The sequence below is a fragment of the Monodelphis domestica genome, chromosome 5 (genome assembly GCF_027887165.1).
Source record: "Monodelphis domestica isolate mMonDom1 chromosome 5, mMonDom1.pri, whole genome shotgun sequence".
In the NCBI taxonomy this organism is placed as follows: Eukaryota; Metazoa; Chordata; class Mammalia; order Didelphimorphia; family Didelphidae; genus Monodelphis; species Monodelphis domestica.
Genome location: NC_077231.1, coordinates 205,838,319 through 205,857,389, shown reverse-complemented (window position 1 = coordinate 205,857,389; position 19,071 = coordinate 205,838,319). Strand labels below are relative to the sequence as shown.

At 36.8% G+C, this 19,071-nt stretch overlaps 1 protein-coding gene across 2 annotated transcripts in view; it reads left to right on the top strand.

The window, feature by feature from the left end:
• Positions 1–531: 531 nt before the first annotated feature.
• CHCHD3 (coiled-coil-helix-coiled-coil-helix domain containing 3) overlaps positions 532–19,071 on the top strand; it is a 356,184-nt gene continuing 337,644 nt past the window's right edge. For both annotated transcript variants that reach the window (XM_001367264.5, XM_016426166.2), the window contains exons 1-2: positions 532–803; positions 14,239–14,326. In XM_001367264.5, coding sequence (XP_001367301.4) covers positions 723–803; positions 14,239–14,326 — 169 coding nt within the window. In that variant the 5' untranslated portion in view covers positions 532–722. The remainder of the gene's footprint in view (positions 804–14,238; positions 14,327–19,071) is intronic.

Here is a 19,071-nt window from a genome sequence, read left to right as displayed (position 1 = left end):
GCGCTATACAAATGCTTATTTCCATCCCTTTTCTTTTTTGGAGAGGTCCCACCAGCCCCAGTTTTTTTACCTGCTAATCCAGAAAATTGGGATGAATCATCATCATTATTAGGAAGAGGCTTAAGAATGAATTAAAGTGTAGAAAGGAGTAAAGTAACGCATAATATATTAAAGTAAGCACAAAGACACAGGAAAAATAAGGGCAAAGAAGTGAAGTTATTTCGTCTACAGCTTTTTAAAGATGAGGCGTTACTCTTGCAGGTGTCTATTACCTTCTGGCTCTTTAAGACTACAAATCCCAGAATTCCTGTTCGACCTGGCTTTTCTCTGGCTCTGGGCTAAGGAGGTCAAAATAGCAACTAACCCATATCAGACTACAAACCCCATCACACCCGTGGATTCCGGAAATCTTTTCATCTCTGACGAGTCACCATAGAATCCGAGTTCTTGGCCAACCACTCGGGTCCCTGAGAAGAGCTGAGGCGGGTTTTTGGCCACGCGGGCCAATAGAAAGCCTTTTTGCTACTGCGCATGACCGGAAGGATCCACGGGGTGAGCCGGCGCTGTCTCCTTGTTCTGTCCCTGGGGTGGCCCCTGTCTCACCCGCAGGGAAAGACCAAGGGCAGGACGGATTGGGCTGCCTCTGCTCCTTGCGGAACGTGCGTATCGGCTGGAAATCGAGGTCGATCTGCCGGCACAGGTCTGCAGTGGGAGCAGGAGTCATGGGCGGGACGTCCAGCACCCGACGGGTCACCTTTGAGACGGATGAGAACGAGAACATTACCGTGGTGAAGGGCATCCGGGTGAGTGAGGTGGCGGCGGGTCGGGACGCTGGGTCCCGAGTCTCCAGACAGAGCTCAACTCCCCGTCCGGATAAGCGTGGCCGAGGATCCCTGGGTCGGGATGGAGAGTTAAAGAGTTTAAGTTGGAAGGAGTTTTAGACTTCAAGCAACCCCACTTAAGAGATGAGGAAACTTAGGCTTAGAGAGGGGAAATGGCTTATCCGAATACTTTGAGTGGCACTTTATATCTTGCCACTAATTAAGCTTGGCTCTGGGTGAGTGACTAGAGCTCTCAGTGCATTTCCTGGGACCTTGACTTTGCTAGCCTGGGTCTCTGCACTTTGGGTCCTTGTGACTTTCCGCTCTGCCTCAGCCTCACTAGGCTCCCAGTCTTTGCCACCACATGCCCCCCTTCTGAATGTGTATTTGTAAGTTGGAGGATTCTGTATTTTCCTCTTTCTTATACAGACGACCTCCTTATAGTCAAAGAACTTTAGAGCTGTAAAGGACCCTACAGATAACATTCTGCTAGTCCTGCTCCCATATTTTACGTACTTTTACTTCTATTTAGAGAAGACTGGCCCGAATTTAGTAATTGACTTTCCCAATTTCCACAGGTGGCAAGATCCTGGATTGAAACAGAGGCTTTCAGATTCTTGTCTCCAGTGTTCTTTCTCGCCTGAAACCAGCTAGTTCAACCTTTTTTTTTTTTGGTTTTGTTTTGTTTTGTGAACAAGTGTCAGTCAGTGTGGTTTAGGATTAAATCAGCTCAATATGGAAATATATTTTGCATGATTTCATGTGTATAATTGATACCACATTTCTTCCATTCTTTTTAAACCCTTACTTTTGGTCTTAGAATCAATACTGTGTATTGGTTCCAAGGCAGAAGAGTGGTAATGGCTAGGCAATAGAGTTAAGTGGCTTGCCCAGGGTCACACAGCTGGGAAGTGTCTGAAAACCGATTTGAACCTAGGACCTTCCTTCTCCAGGCCTGGCTCTTAATCCACTAAGCTGTCCCCACATTTCTTTCATTTAAAAAAAAAATAAAACCCTTACATTCTATCTTGGAATCAATAGTTCCAAGGCAGAAGAGTGGTAATGGCTAGGCAATGGGGGTCAAGTGACTTGCCCAGGGTCACACAGCTGGGAAGTGTTTGAGGTCAGATTTGAACCTACGACCTCCCATCTCTAGGCCTGACTCTCAATCCACTGAGCTCCCCAGCTCCCCCTCCCCCATTTCTTTCATTCTTAATGGGTGGAGGAAGAGGGAAGGAAAAATATTGGAAGTCAGAATGTAAAAAGTGAATGTTAAAAAAAATCCAACTTATTTTAAAAAGATAATCACCTTAAGGTATATGTTAGAATAAGACTAGTATTATTCCTGTGTAAAAGTAAACAAGGTTAGTATATCAGTGCTCCCTTTATCCATACATTGTCCATTACACTTGGAATGTTAATATCTGTGATTTTGGAAGTAGGTTGTCTAAAATTAAAAACAATTTTTTTTTCAAGAAAGTTTATAATATATATATTACCCCTACTTCCCCCATTCATTCTGTTGCTATGGAACTGGCAAGATTTGATAAAATGTATCTCTTAGTAATTCCTGCAATAAAATCAGTTACATAAGTAGTTAGATAATTATAAACTTTATGCTTTGAATTGTTGCCATACAAAGTGATCCAGAATCATAGAATCACAGATTTTGAGAGAAGGAAGGGACCTGAGTAGTCAACTAATTGAAATAATACACAAAAGGAATCTCAGTATAACTTCTGACATGCTAATTATCCAACTTCTCTTTGGAGATTCCCAACAAGGGGAACCCTATCACACCTTTAGGGAGACCATTCCTCTTTTGGATGCTTTAGGAATGTCTAGTTAGGAAGTTTTTATAGTCATCAAACTTAAATTTATGTCTCTGCAACTTTCACCCATTGTTCCAGATTTGATCCTCTGGGGTCAAACAGTGCATATCTAATTCCTTGACAACACTTTAAATACTTGAAGACAGGTGTCATATTCCCTTACATATTCTCTTCTCTAGGCTAAGCATGTCTAGTTCTTTCAGTGAATCCTCATATGTCATGGACTCAAGGACCTTCCCCCTCTTGGTTTTCTTCCTTTGGACATTAAGGTTTATCAATGTCTTTATTTCTTTTTTAAACCCTTACCTTCTATCTTAGAATCAACACTGTGTATTAGTTCCAAGGTAGAAGAATAGTAAGATTTAGGCAATGAGGATTACGTGACTTGCTCATGGACACATAGCTAGGAAGTATCTGAGGTTAAATTTGAACCCAGGACCTCCCATCTCTAGGCCTGACTCTCAATTCACTGACCCACGTAACTACCCTCTGTGTCCTTTTTAAAAAAAATTTAGAATATTTTTCCATTGTTAAATGATTCATGACTGTCCCCATCCCTTCTTCCCTCCCTACTCCCAGGGCTGACAAGCAGTTCCACTGGGTTATACATGTATCATTGTTCAAAACCTATTTCTGTGTTATCATATTTGCAGTAAAATGAATGTTTAAGGACAAACCCCTAATCATATCCCCGTCAAACCATGTGATCAATCATGCTTTTCTTCTGCATTTCTACTCCCACAGTTCTTTCTCTGGATGTGGATAGTGTTCTTTCTAATAAATTCCTCTGGATTGTCCTTGCATTGCTGCTGGTAGAGAAGTCTATTACTTTTAATTGTACCACAGTGTATCAGTCTCTGTGTATAAGGTTCTCCTGGTTCTGCTTCTTTCATTCTGCATCAATTTCTGGCATCAAGTTCCAGTTCACATGGAATTCCTTCAGTTAATCTTTCAGCACAATTGTATTCCTTCACCATCAGATACCACCATTTGATCAGCCATTCCCCAATTGATGGACAGCCCCTCATTTTCCAATTTTTTGCCACCAAAAACAGTGCGGCTACAAATATTTTTGTTCAAATATTTTTCCCTATTATCTCTTTGGGGTACAAACCCAGTAGTGGTATTGCTGGATCAAAGGGCAGGCAGTCTTTTAAATCCCTTTGTAAATAGTTCCAGATTGCCTTCCAGAATGGTTGTATCAATTCACAACTCCACCAGCATTGTATTAGTGTCCCAATTTTGCCACATCCCTTCCAACATTTATCACTTTCCTTTGCTGCCATATTGACCTGTCTGCTAGGTTTGAGGTCTCATTGTCCTTCTTAAACTATGGTACTTGGAATTGGATACAGTACTTTAGATAATGCTTGGTGAGGACAGAATAGAGTGAGACTATCATTTCCCTATACTGGTAAGCTAGGCCTTTAAAGCATCCCAGGATCCCATTAGCTTTTTAGTTGATACATGTTAGAGCAGATTACTGCTAATTCTTACTGAGTTTGAAGACCACTGAGTCCTCTAGATTATTTTCAGAATAACTGATTCTGTTCATATCTGTTGAGCTCTATGATCTAGTTTCTTTTGTAAAATATCAATGATAATAGAAAGCTTCATATTGTTGTTTGAGGTTTTAAAAATTATTGTGTTAGTTTTTTTGCCATCTATTAATTTAGTAAACATTTATTAATCATGTTATATACAAAAACTGTCTATATTGTTGGAGATACAAAGATGAGTAAGACAGTTTCTGTTGTTAAAAAGCTCACAATCTATTTGAGAAATAAGATAATATCATAGTTTGTTTTGTATTTAGGTAGCTGAGTAGGAGACAGAAATTAAGTTCTGTGGAAGATCTAAGCAGGGAAAAATAATTCTATTGGGAGTAAGAATCAGTGGGATTTCAACAGATTAATATGGGGCTTTAGGAATGGATCATGGAGATTACATTGTAAATATAGGTTGGACTGAGCAATAGCATAAAGGTGGGAAATGGTCAGATTTACTCAGGAAAAAGGGTATAAAAAGCATATAAGATTTATGTATTATTTCATATGTGGTCACAGATGGTAGCTTATGGATTTTATTTAGTTGTTTTTCTGACTAGGGAGAACGCTACTGTAATGAATAAGGCATATCAGAGGAAAAAGAAACTGTGGTGTTAATAATAGGGGAGGCATCAATTATTTTTTTTAAACACGTACCTTCTGAGTTAACCAGGGTCATACAGCTAGCAAGTGTCTGAGGTCAAATTTGAACCCAAGATCTCCAATCTCCAGGTCTGGCTTTCTATATTCAGAGCCACCTAGCTGCACCTGACAGTAATTACATTTTTCTCCCTTCTCTCTTCCCCTAAAAGAAAAGAAATGTACTGGGAGGAGCAGCTTGTGAAGACAATTAAGATCAGAACTCAGAAGATAGAACTTTTTAAAGTAGTCAGTGAGGACCCATTAAAGCTTTGACCCCAGGAGAGATATGATGATCAAAGATATACCTCAGAATAACTTAATTGATAGCAGGTGTATCAGAAGCTAGCCCAGAGGACGGAAATGCTAAGAATCAAAAGAATCAGGTAGAAGGCTATTGCAGCAGGCCAAATGAGAGGGACCAACCTTGAAATTATAACTGTAGCATAAGAAAGAGAAAGGAGGAAGCAGTTGAGAAGTACTTTGGAAGTAGAGTTCATAGAACTGTGCAAATGACATGGGATTTAAGGAAGAGGGGGGAATCAAAGATGATTCTCAGGTTTCGGGCCTGAATAACTAGGAGTACTATTGATAGAATTTGGAAAGTTAGGAACAGGGAAAGGAGAAAAGATGATTATTTTGGTTTGGACATTTTTAACTTTGAAGATTTGGTGGATCATCTGGAACAGACATGCTGAGCAGAGGTTTGGAGATCAGAAAAGAGGTCATTAGGAAGTCATTTACATAGATATCAAAGAATCTTAGATCTAGAAGTTGTAATAATTAACATTATGAAACTGATAGTAGCTTAATAACTTTATTAAATCAAAGTAGAAGTAGTAGTAAAGAGAGGGAAAGGTAGGAAAGAGGTAGAGAAATACTTAACTTTCTAATCTGTTGGCTGCCATGATGGATCTATAGCTAAACTATGACAAGGGTTCCTTCTGCTCCTGCCAGAAAACCCAGACAGGTCCCTGGTTTGACCTTATAAGCTCTTTTCTCCACTCATTAACTCTCACATATCACATCTCAGGAACCAACCATAGCTTCTTAATTTGCTTGGGCTGTCCAGGGTGGCAGTGCCTGTGGAATCAAGTTTCCTGTCTTCTTGGTTCCTTAACTTCCATTCTCTGAGGGTTTATCTATACCTGAATTTACTCAGTGTCATTTGACCTCTAGGTCACTGAGAGATGATGTTAAAAAGGAGACACTGGAGAGAAATTTGCTTCCAACAAAGTGATAGGGTTCTCACCTAGTTCATTCCCCCCATTTTGAAGATGAGAAAATTGAGGTCAAAGGAGGAAGAAAGGAAGGAAATAAGAAATTATTAATCCCTTGCATGTGCCAGGCACTGTGCTGAGCACTTTACAAATATTGTCTTGATTCTTGAAATAACTGAGGTAGGACTATTATCCCTATTTTACAGTTGAAGAAATTGAGACAAAGGTTAAGTGATTTGCTCGGGATTACACAAGGAATAAATAACAGAGGTGGAATTAAAACCAAGATTTTTTTGAATTCAGAGCCAGTACCCTATTCACTATACTTAATAGTAGTTAATAGTTGAATTTATAGGAGTAAAATATGATTTTCAAAGGAAATTTTATGGAGAGATAAGAGGAAGAGGATGAAGAATGGTACATAAAAGTGATGAGTGTTGGAGGAGAAAGAAGAGCCTAAAAGAAGTTTTTTTTTAACCCTTCTGTTTTAGAATCAGTACTAGGAATTGGTCCCAAGGCAGAAGAGCTGTAAGAGCTAGGCAGTTGGGGTTAAGTGACTTGCCCAGAGTTTCACAACTGGGAAGTGTCCAAGGTCAGATTTGAACCCAGTATTTCCCATCTCCACATCTGGCTTTCTGTCCACTGAGCCACCTAGCTGCCCCTTGATCAGGGGTTCTTTACCTCAAGTTTGTGAAGTTGTTTTAAAAAATATTTTGACAATTGTAGTGCAATTGGTTTCTGTTGTGGTCCTATGTTTTTTATTTTATACATTTAAAAATATTGTTCTGAAAGAATTCTATAGACTTCACCAGACGGTCAAAAGGATCCTTGTCACAAAAAAGGGTAAGACTCTCTATCTCTAGAATAGATAATGCTTTCTCTGTAGCCATTTAAGGTTTGTAGGTGTCTTAGACAAATTTTCATTGGATCCACACAGTAACTTTTGATGCAGTGCTCTTATTTCTTCCATTTTATAGTGAGGCAACTGAGACTGAGAGGCAGGTTAGATGACATAGTAGATAGAAAGGACTGGACTTGGAGTCAGGAAGACCCAAATTTAAATCCAAACTCAGGTACTTGAGTGACCTCAGACAAGACACTTAATCTTTCTTTGTCTCAGTTTCTTCAACTGTAAAATGGGGATAATACTCATATTATCTTAATACTTAAGGATCAAATGATAAAGTGTATGTCAAGTGCTTAGCACAATGCCTGGCATAAAATTGGCTTTTAATAAATGCTGCTTTTATTCCTTAAGTAACTTAATTTAGTCCATCAACAAGCAACGAACAATGCATGCTATTTGCTAGATTCTTGACCAAGGGTGAAGGATACAAAGAAAAAAAATGAATCATTTCTTACCATTGAGAAACTTAGATGCAACTGGGATAGATAAGATGTATACATACAAATAGATACAAAATAACTGCATGATAATATTTGAAAAGGAGCCACTTCTAGCTGAGGGTGGGGTTGGGTTCAGGAAAACTCATATAGGAGTTGACATTTGAGGCCAGCCTTGAAGGAAACTAGGCATTCTAAGTATCTAATTGTTGGGAGAAACCATTTCAGGGAGACAACTTGTGCAAAGGCATGGAGATTTTAATCAAATGTTGCGTGTAAAATACAGCAAGAAGGACATTTTGGTTGGGATAAAGAATTTATGATAAAGTTGGAAAGGTAGATAGGAGTCAAATTGCGAAGGATTTTTAATATTTAACAGAGAAATTTGTATTTCATCCTAGTGATAATAGGGAATTTATGTAAAGTCAGTGGAGTTTATTAAGGAGGGAAGTGACATTAGAACTGTGCTAAGGAGGCCCTAGCTTGTGAAGGGCTCCTGAAGAATACTGGCAGAATGATCTGAACTAGTGAATGAAACCAGAAGGAAGGACAGGTTTTGGGAAAAAGATGAACTTTTTGGAAATGTTCCATTTGAGTTGCTGGTGGGACTTTCAGCTGTCAGGGTCCCATAGAAATTTGGTGATACAGACTTAGAGCTTGGTAGAGAGTCAACACGGATATATAGATTTAGTCATAATAATTGCCATGTAAGTACTTTAAGGTTTTCAAAACACTTTTAGAATCTTCTGTACAGTTAAATTGAGGGGACCAAGTTAGATTGTCAAGAGTGTAGAAATAGGAAAGTGCCACATTCCAAACCTGGAGAGTAATCACTCAACTTGAGAGTTCAGGAAGGGGAATAGTATTCAGTGAAGGAATGAATACAAAAACAGGTAGAGAATCAGAAGACTATAGCTTGTCTGAAATCAAGGAAGGAAAGACTATCCAGATAGAGGTAGTAATCAGCAGTGCCCCATACTACAAAGAGGTCAAGGGAGATGAAGGCCATTTGGTTTGCTGATTTGCAGACTATTTTTGGTCCCTCCAGTTCCTAATGCTTTTGCCTCTAATTCTACCTTTTATCTATTGTATATGTTGATTTATATATATTGTTTTACTCATTAAAATGCAAGTTCCTTGAGGAAGGTAGGAACTTTTTTTTTTTAAATACCTATACTTAGCCCAGTGCCTGGCACATAGTAATTACTTAAAAAAGAGTTGCTGATTGTCTGAATGAAGGAGCTGGGGATATTTAAGCTGGAGAAGGACATATTAGAGTTCCTTGTATTTGAAGGGCTGTCACTTTGAAGAAAGATTAGACTTCATTCTGTTTGCCCCAGAAGTCAGAATTTGTACAGATGAATGGAAGTTGTGGAGGCAAACTTAAGTTAGAGATATGGCAAAACTTTGTAGCAGTTAGAGCTGTCAGAAAGTAGAATGGACTACCTCAAAAAAGAGTGGATTTCTCTTTGTTGGAAGCATTTTGGCAAAGTTTGCATGGCTGGTTTTGGGGTAGAATTCTTTTATTATGCTTGCATGAGTGATGTCCTGCTTGTGAGGTTCTATGATCAAATTCTCATTTTATAGTTGAGGAAACTAGGGCCTAGAGAAGGTAAGTGATTTACCCAGGGGCACAGCAAGTAAGCATCCGAGTCTGGGATTTGAACCTTACTCTTACACACCAGTTGAATGACCTTTGAGAGTGCTACAGGTAGAAGCCAGTTTGGAAGGGGTTGAGAAGTGGAGGCCTTGGATGCAAACATTTAATTTTTTTTATTTCTATGGATATCTTTTGTTTTTATGTTGCCTTATTTTTTTAATAGTATATCCCTCCCTACTCCTCTAACTGAGCAAAAAATAAAAAAAAGTTCAACAAAACTCACCAATTTATCCTAAGATTGGGAAGGAGAACTGATGTGGTAGTGGGATAGCATAGAGTGATGGAAAAAATTTTTTTAGGATTGGGGGGAACCTAAGGATGTTTGTAGGCAAATAAGAAGGAAAGAGAAGGGAGAGATTGAAAATGTATGAAAGATATGAAATATTTGCTTGAATAAAAGGCCTGGAGAGGAAGCAGGATTAAAAGAACATGAATTAACCTTACAGAAAAGTATTCTTCTACTTCTGTGTCTCCAGTGAAGGAGGAGGGAGTGATGATATTGAGAAGTGTAAAGAATTGGATAGAGGAGAGTTGAAGGCAACCCCTTTTGGATGGCATCAGCTTTTACAGTGGAATTGTCTTCATTGCATAAATGCAAAGAAGTTGGCACTTACTCTGAGGCATATACAGAGTGCTGTTCAGTGTCATCTATCAAATTTTCAGGTAGATAGCTTAATGCCCATATGGCCACAATTTAGACTTGAATCTTGAATGTTTTACTAAGATTTAAATGAAGAAAAACAGCTCAGTTTCTGGTCAGTCCACCTGTCATGAGAGAGTATATTCATGGATTAGTACAATTTTTCACTGGTATTTGAAAATAGTTGAAAGCTGATGTTTTAGTGGATGGGTTACTTAACATTATCTATAACTCTGCATTTTTACATAGCTGGAACACAAGCTTTTATTGTAGGAATTTGTAACCTTAAGAATTTGTTCCCAGGTTTTTCTTGCTAAGACTCTTGACATCTGATAGTTTTATAAATTCTGTCTATTTTTAACATGTTTTTTTCTCCTTTCAGCAAGTACTTAATAGTGTTTTCGGGATTTTGCATTTTCCTTTTATTCTTACATTTGGGTAGGTGTGGGAAAGGAATAAGAATTTGTTAAGTGCTAGTTATGTGCTAGGTACTGTACTAAGTATCTCATTTGATCCTCTCAACAACCCTATGATGTAGGTACTATTACTATTCCCATTTTACAGTTTAGGAAACTGAATAAGACAGATTTAAGTCTGCCCATGGTCATAGAGCTGGCAATTAATTGTATGCAATCAGGTCTTTCTTACTTCAGGTCCAGTGTTCTATTCACTGTGTCACTTAGCTGCCTAGCATTTGCTAGTCTTTCTTTTTAAAATGTACTATAATCTTCTCATTCATCATCCCTTTGCCATACTGTTTCTGGGTTCTGATTTGGAGATTAACCACATATGAAACTAGTACCTTAAAGTGGTCTCTAGACACTCATATATGTGTGAAGGATTTTTTGGTGGGTTTCTTTCAGCATAACATGAACTTTTATTGACAATATTGTCAAAGCAGATCCAGGGAAGTACTCACATTACATTTGCTTAATAGGATTTTTGCAAACACCTGCTGTGCATGCATGGATAGTAAGCCCACAATAAAGTCTTTCACAGGTTTATCTGACATCAAAGCCACATGAGGGAATTTGTCAAAAGGTAATGTCAAGTTCAATAAGAGTGGTTTCAAAGTAATACTTTTCATGCTTTGCATAACTGGGCCTCAGAGTTGTAAGCCAAATTAATAGGAACCGGTTATGAGACATATAATATTTATTCTGTGAGGTATCAGCAATGAGAAATTGCATCCTTTATAGTTCTGCCTATAGTGGGAAGAAATGGTAATACTGGATGTTTCTAGATGCAAAAGTTAAATTAGTTTCTAATAATAAAAGTATTATATTTTATGAGGTTTATTAGAATTAAGAATACAAAGTAGAAAACCATGTGCCCATGGCTGATTAGCCAATTCAGAATCCCCGTGCTTAGCATACTCACTACATCTTGCAATCTCCGAGTACAGGAAGAGAGCTCTTGGGAGGCAGAGAGCCCCTTAAATACTAATTGTGGTCTCTCCCAGGTAGAGACTCGGGTGAGATTATAGGGAACTCTGGGAAGTACCAAGGACTTCTGGGGATTAAAGTCTGGGGTTAAAATCTTCATTTTTACATCAAGCTTTCTGGAGGAAAGTCCATTTTACTGGCAGAGATGGTCAGTCAGTATGGTAGAAGGTAGACAGTATGATCAGTTGGTGATATTTTTTGAATAAAGAAGAATTGTGAACAGTACTGTATTTAATAGAGAATAGAGATTTTTTAAAAATGGAAAAGACCATTGTCTTTATTTAATCAGCTGATCCATGGGAAGTGGGAAGGATAAATCAATCCAAAGTTACTTATTGCATTCTTTTTTTGATTGCCATGACACATATCCTGTTTCTCCCATATTTTCCTTTTTTTTTTAAAATCAAAGGAGTGTTTACTGTTTTATTGTTCTACTCTTCCTACACTTTCTGGGGTTTATTGCTCTTCATTGGGAAAATTATTCTAGTAGTTGGAGGAAATTGCATAGGACTGCATATCTATGTATCTTAAAAAAATAACAAAAACAAAAAACCCTTACTTTCTGTCTTAGTAAGAACTTTAAGATAGAAGAGCAAGGCAAATAAGGTGAAGTGACTTGCCCAGCCCCACAGCTAGTGACAAGTGTCTAGACTTGGCATCAGAAAGACCTGGATTCAAATCCCTGCTCAGTTACTACTGATGGAATCGGAGCTTCAGTCTCATTTGTAGCAAGTCACTTTACCTCAGGCTAGCTTAGTTTCCTCTTTTGTAAAATGTAGTTAATAGCTAAAATGAAATATTTGTAAAGTACTTTGCAAAAGTTAAAACTATGTAAGTGATAGCTCTGACATTATTATCCAAGGACTTGGAGATTTCTTCTTTAAATAATATGATAAATTAAACATCCATTAAAACATGTGGTCTTTTAAGGAACAACTTAAGTGTTTCTAATATATTTTTTATTTATTTCATTAAATGTTTCCCAATTACACGTAAAATTTTTTAGTACTAATTTTTTAAAAATTTGAGTTCCAAATATTCTTCCTTCCTCCCTCTCCATTAAAAAGGTGAGCAATATGATAGTGATTATAAATGTGAAGTCATACAAAGTGTTTTAGCCATGTTACAAAAGAAAGAAAATAAAGTGAAAAATATTATTCTGGAATATGCACTGAGAGTTCTAGAATTCTTCCTCCGGAGGTAGAAAACATTTTTCATTATGAATTCTTCAGAATTGTCTTGGATCATTGTCTGTCAAAGTAGCCAGCCATTCACAGTTGATTATCCTTTAAAAAATTTCTGTTTACAACGTTCTCCTGGTTCTGCTCACTTCACTTTGCATGAGTTCGTTGAAGTCTTTTGAGATTTTTCTGAAAGCATTCTTCATCATTTCTTATAGCACAATAGTATTCCATCCCAATCCTATACTGAATCTTGTTCAGCCATTCTCTATCGATTGATGGGCAATCCTCATTTCCAATTATTTGCCAAAAAAAAAGTTACTGTAAATATTTATACATAAATAGGTCCTTTCCCCTTTTCTTTGATCTCTTTGGGATACAGAGACTTAGGATATGCATAGTTTTATAACCTTTTGGATGTAGTTACAAATTTCTCTTGACCTGGGTCACAACTCCACCAACAGAGAATGTGTCCCTATTTATTTTTCTGCCTACCCCCTCCAACATTTGTCATTTTCCTTTTCTGTGATGTTAGTCAATCTGATAGTTGTCTGGTGGTGAGTCAGAGTTGTTTTAAATTACATTTCTTTAATCAGTAGTAATTTAAAGCATTTTTAATATAACTATATAATTTTTTATTTCTTCTGAAATTAGTCTATTCATATCCTTTGACCAATTGGGGAATGGCTCATATTTTTATATATTTGACTCAGTTCCCTATCTATTTGAGAAATGAGGCTTTTTTTTAGAGAAACTTATTGTAAAAATCTTTAGTTTCCTGTTTTCCTTCTAATTTAGACAGCTTTAGTTTTGTTTAAAACTTTTAAAATTTCATGTAATTAGAATTATTTATTTTACTTCCTGAGGAACCACTCTTCTTAGAAAGGGGAGATTGGTATGGGAGACTGGCAGGGTTTTTTGAGGTTTTGTATCTTTTTGCAAATAATATGACTTATTTAGAAAACTAAAGAATGGCCAGAAATTTAATTTAGGCAGGTCTTACTAAAGTATCAAGATATAAAAATGAAATAGCAAATTTATTAACATTTCTTTACATTACTAATGAAGTTAGGAGCCTAAAATTAGGAACAGTTAGGAAGTGAAATTTATTTTAAACAACAAAATCTTTTAAAGACTTAAGGGACACCTAGGGAAAAAGAAAGTCCAAATAATTGAAGAGATATTTGCATACTTTTCTAGGCTGCACAAATTTAGTAAAAATGAATGACATTTTCCAAATTATTTAGAGATCTAGTACTATACTAATCATTTAACTAAAGAATGCTTTATTTAATTGGAAAAATAACAAAGTTCTCTTATAGGAATGCATACTAATGTAAAAAAAAAATCAGGGGATATAAGGAAAGTAGAAACAGGAGTGTGTAGTGCTGCTATCAGAACTATATCAGAACAAAGCAGAATTACCAAAACTACCTGGAACTGGATGAAAATGGAAAAGTTGATTAATAGAATTTATTGGATAAGTAAGACCTAGAAATAAATGTGTGCAGTTAGCTATTGTTTGACAAATTCAGGAGCATAAATTGTGGGGCATGGACTCTCATTCTTTGAGAACTATTAAGCAAATTTGAAAGCCATCTGGCAAAAAATAGTTTTAGATCAGCAGTTTATACCATATTAAACATTACATTTCTGCTATAGGTTTTCCATGCTACTATGGTTTATAACACAAAGTTACTTTGTGAGAGTGAGGAAATCTTGTTATGTGCTGTTTTCAGGGAAATAATTTTCTATATGCAAATTTTCTGTATGCCTAATTTTCTATAACCTAGTTTTGCACAATAATGTATCTATACACACACACACACACACACACACACACAAATGGTGACTATATGACTTCATCTTTTTGTGTCATACTCTTTTCTAACTGATTTTTTTTTTCCAGCTTTCAGAAAATGTTATTGGGCGAATGAAGGAATCTTCTCCATCTGATCCAAAGTCTCCAACTAGATCTCGTAGTTATGATTCTAAAGGTATTTCCAAACTTTAATTTTTGAAGGTTGTTAACAGAAAAATTACAGTTGGGGAGGGGAGATGTGGTTATGTGAGAAATGCATTTGAAAAAGGAGATGCCTTACTGTTTTGAATTATATCTTTCTTTATTGCCTACTGATATATTCGTACTAATCACTTAAATGAAATAGGTGAATTATGTGTGCTTTTGACCTTTTACCAACTTTGGGAATTGTAGGTTGTACCTGAAACCAATAGCAAGATTCCCTCTGAAATTTTACATTTACATTTTTTCCCTTTCCCCCTTGTATCTAAAAAGCCTTCATTTCTAATCCATTTTCTGTGCCCTTTCTATGACTTTGTCATCTTCTTTGCCATTTTCTCTTTCTATTAAGCAGCAACAACAAAAGAGTCAATGTTCTTATCTATTGTGCCAGGATAGTATAAAGATTTAGAGGTTAATGTTTGCTAAAAATGTTGAAATTGAAAAACATTACAAAATTATTTATCTTATGCTGTTTAAACTATTGAAGTACTATTTAAAATGGAAATTTGTGTTTGCATTTCAAAAGTTGGAATTTTTTACTTCTACATTTACAAAATATAGTGTAACTTAAAATTATCATCAGCCAAAAGAGTAAATTTCCCACTGTGTGCTTTGGATAATTCATGAGAATGTATGATTAACTTCATTTTATATCTGTTTTCCAAGGCCTGTTTTATCCACTATCTCCAATTAGTTCTCTCTTTTACTGAAACCAAGAGCTAGAAAATAGTATATTCTCTTCTCATCCATTTCCTGTCTTTTCTGACACACACACTAAAATGACTAGAAAAGTACAGAATTTGTATGATCATCATTATAGAGATGTTGATGTAGTCATTAGAAAGTACTAACCAAGAACTGAAAGCGCAGTGTTCTCGTGTGTCTTATCTTGTCTGGAGGCCTGATTGTGAGAGTTATATATATTGGTTAACTCTTTTTGTTTCACTGAGAATAAGAGGTTGATAACCTATGGAGTAGTAGTAGTAGTAGTAGTAGTAGTCTCGGTAACCGAGGATGAGGATTGTCTTTGTGCGTTTTTGTGCACAAAGACACTTATGCATGAAGATTTAAGTGGAAAAGTCGATGCACAGAGACAGTCCCACTCTCTAGGCATTGGAAGCCTGGGTCCAGTGGTATGAAAAGTCATTACACCTGGAGACTTCCTCAGCTGCATTGGATGGCTGTGTTGTCTTTTGTGCTCCAACACACCCTGAGCACTCCACAGTGCCTTGCTGCATCGCCTTCTCAGCTGTTGAACCTTCTTATTGATTTCTTCCGCCTGTTCTGCCGAAGCAGTCTTCACATGCTGGGTGAGCAAAGCCCTGGTTCACCAGGGGTCAACGACGACCTGATGGCTACCCTCACAAGGTTTAGCTGGCCTGTCGAAGACGTTGCCCGGGGTGTGGCCGCTGCCGCATGCTAGCAGCTACTGGGAGCCACAAGTGAGAGGTGGGGGTCAGAGGCTGGAATGCTCCCCTAGAAGGGCACGACAAGCCCTCCATACCAAAGATATTACTCCTCCCTGAGCACCCCATACACCCCAACCTATGGAGTAGAGAAATAAGAGCCAGTTCAACACTTTGTATAAGAGAGGATTTACCACCATTTCCCCCTCTTAATACATAAGTTGAATTCTATTGTAATATGTGAAAATTCAAGCAATATTTAATGAAAAGTAAATTTCATCTTTAAAATTTTTACTTATGTAGCATTTTGGTAACAGAGTCTGAAAGGTTTCCCGTTACTGTGTTTTGAAGGTCTTGTGACTGAATCAGAGAGAGAGGGCACACATTGTTGAAAGTGGTGATTGTCTATGGCTGTCAGTCCTATAGAAAGACTTGTCTCAACATTATGCCAGGTCAACTCAGAAAATAATTCTCATTTTTAAGTGACTTTTTATCTCGTCTGCTTGCTTTCCTAATGATTTTTTTTTCCTGTTCCTTGTGTGAAGGATCAATCCATTTATGTGAGTTTTTTGGATTGTGTTGTGAACATGGGTAGATAGGTAGTGTCTGTGGGCAGTTGGTGCAGGAGATAAGAGTAATGGCCCTAGAGTCAGGAAGATTCATCTTCCTGAGTTTAAATATGTCCTCAGACACTTAGTAGGTATGTGACCCTGACCAAGTTACTTAAACCTATTTGTCTCAGTTTCTTCACCTGTAAAATGAGTGGGAGAAAGAAATGGCAAACCACTTCAGCATTTTTGCCCAAAACAGTCCTAACAGTCATGAAAAGTGAAAAGCAACTGAACAGTAACTGAACTGAAAGAGAGTGCCTATAATTCTGGATTTAGAATTTAACCTGAAGTATTTAAAAAATTATAGCCTGTCAAATTTGACACAGAGGAAATGGATCAAGAGTATATGGGACATTTTATAAGGATTACCATTAGAGTTCTCCCTCCCCCTGTTGTTCACTCTGAAAAACCCCCAACCAAAAACTGGCCTGAGTGATTATTCCTTAAGAGATTATAGTTTCGCTCAGTGTGATGCCAAACTTGTGTTACAGTGTGTGATTATATTGATATTTTGACTCTGTTGTTATGTCCTAATTCAGTAATTCACTAAGTTCCTTAGAGACAGTGCTAGGTTGTTAAACCTCTGCCTGACATTTCCAGCTAACACTTAGGTCTAGAATTTCAGAGTGCTAACCATCTGTTGATTATAGTCCTGGGTAGCACTCAGTATACTATTCCTTTTATACTGTTCTTTGAGTTGCCCCACTTAATTTCTCTTACCTTTACTTTTCTTCATCAGTAAAATGGGAAAATAGTGCTTTTACTTAACTAAAAGGTTTGTTTTAAAACACTTTGTAAGCTGTAAGGTACTATGTAAATGTCAGATGTTTTGTTGTAGATTCTGATCTCCATCAGAATCTCCAGACCAGTTTAATAAATTGTTAAATATACTAAAAGAGGCTCATGAAATTCTTAAAAAATTCTTAAAAAAACCTTCTATCTTAGAATCAATATTGATTTTAAGGCAGAAGAATGGTAAGGGCTAGGCAATGGAGGTTAAGTGACTTGCCCAGGTTCACATAGGGAAGAAATGCTTGAGACCAGATTTGAAAGACCTCCCAATTCCAGACCTGGCTCTCAATGCCTTGAGTCACCTGGTTGGCCCTAAAATTAACTTTCATGGCAAGGCAGCTGGTATTAGAGAGAGAAAAAATAAGGACAGACTTACTTTACCTGACTGATTCTTCTTATTCTAAGATCTTTAGTCACCAGGATTACCTAGGAACCCAAGATTCAGAGAAGCATTCCTTTGAAATGTTCATCAAATAGTTCACATTACTTTTTCAAATGGATTTTACTTGACCAATTAAGACCAGCAGGTTCTCCCTGTATTTGGCTAGTCTCACGTTGCCTTTCTCTGTTTGTGAGGGAGTTAAAAAAGACTTGGCATGTCCATTTGGAAAGGAATTTGACTTTTTCTTTTGATTGTCTGACTGAAAAATTGAAACTTGATATTGATCCATGTAGAGTTTATATAGAAATTTTCCTCTTAAAAAACCCTTTCCTTAAAAAAAAACAAACCTTAACTTCTGTCTTAATATTGATTCTAAGGCAGAAGAGCAAAAGGGCTAGGCAATTGGGGCTAAGTGACTTGCTAGTTTTTTTCTATCTTTGACTTTTAAAAATGGATACTGTAGCTGAAAGATTGGCTTCAATAAATATTGAACAGTAAGTTTGTTCAAATCTTGCTTTGAGTCATAAAAGTTCTAACTTAGGCAGTATTATGGATGGGAAATGAGAATTTGTTTATGGCCACCATTTTTAGCCTTTACCATTTTCCTTGGAGTCAAGCAGTTAATAAATACATTGGATAAGAGTTGAGTTTTTAGAATGAAATTATTTTCTTCCAGGCATACTTTTTCATAGGCACTTGGCCTGTGGTCTGGGGCCACTTTGCATGATTGAACTATAAGGAAAATGCTTTTGAGATATTGAGAGCATTAGGTCTTTTATACATGTGAACTAAATATGTCTATAGAAAGTCATTTTTGAGAAAAGAATTTATGTTAAAGGAGAGGATAAACTTCCCCTGAAACTTTTTTTTTCTGAAACTTTTAAACAGAACAGTGGCTTGTTGCAATAGGTACTTTGAATTTGTTAAGTTTTTTTTTTTTTAGCAAAATAATATATTCTGTGATACCCAAAGCAGACTGATGCCACTTTAACAAATGATTATACTCTGAAGAGCTTCCTGTGTCATTCCTGCGTCTTTGGTTTTTATTTTAAGGCTATACTAGTTTGTATGTCCAACCCAGACTGTTGCCACCTTAGTTTCTTGTTTAGGCTGACATAAAAAGATAACTTTTTATAGGAATATTTACTTACTTTTTAGTACCATCTTTTATCTTGGATTTTTAAACATCCACGTTGAAATACTGACTTTCTCTCTCCTACCTTGAGCTTTTTCTTTTTTGGAACATTTGGTGGATTTAGATGTTCCATATTTGACCTTGCCTTTTGTTAAGAAAATTGTGCCCTGAAATAAATTTGAAGAAATATAGGAAAGTAAGTGTAGGATCAGGCAAAGAGATAGATAGGAGGTATTTGATGATTTTTCAAGCCTTTGAGAACTAGAGGAAAATGAAAAATCTGAGAAAAGACAAATGAACTCACTTTCATTATTATCCCCACTATTAATTTCTTGTTGTGGTGAAAAATAGGAACAATTTATATTAACTATATCACAGAGATCACTAAGTATT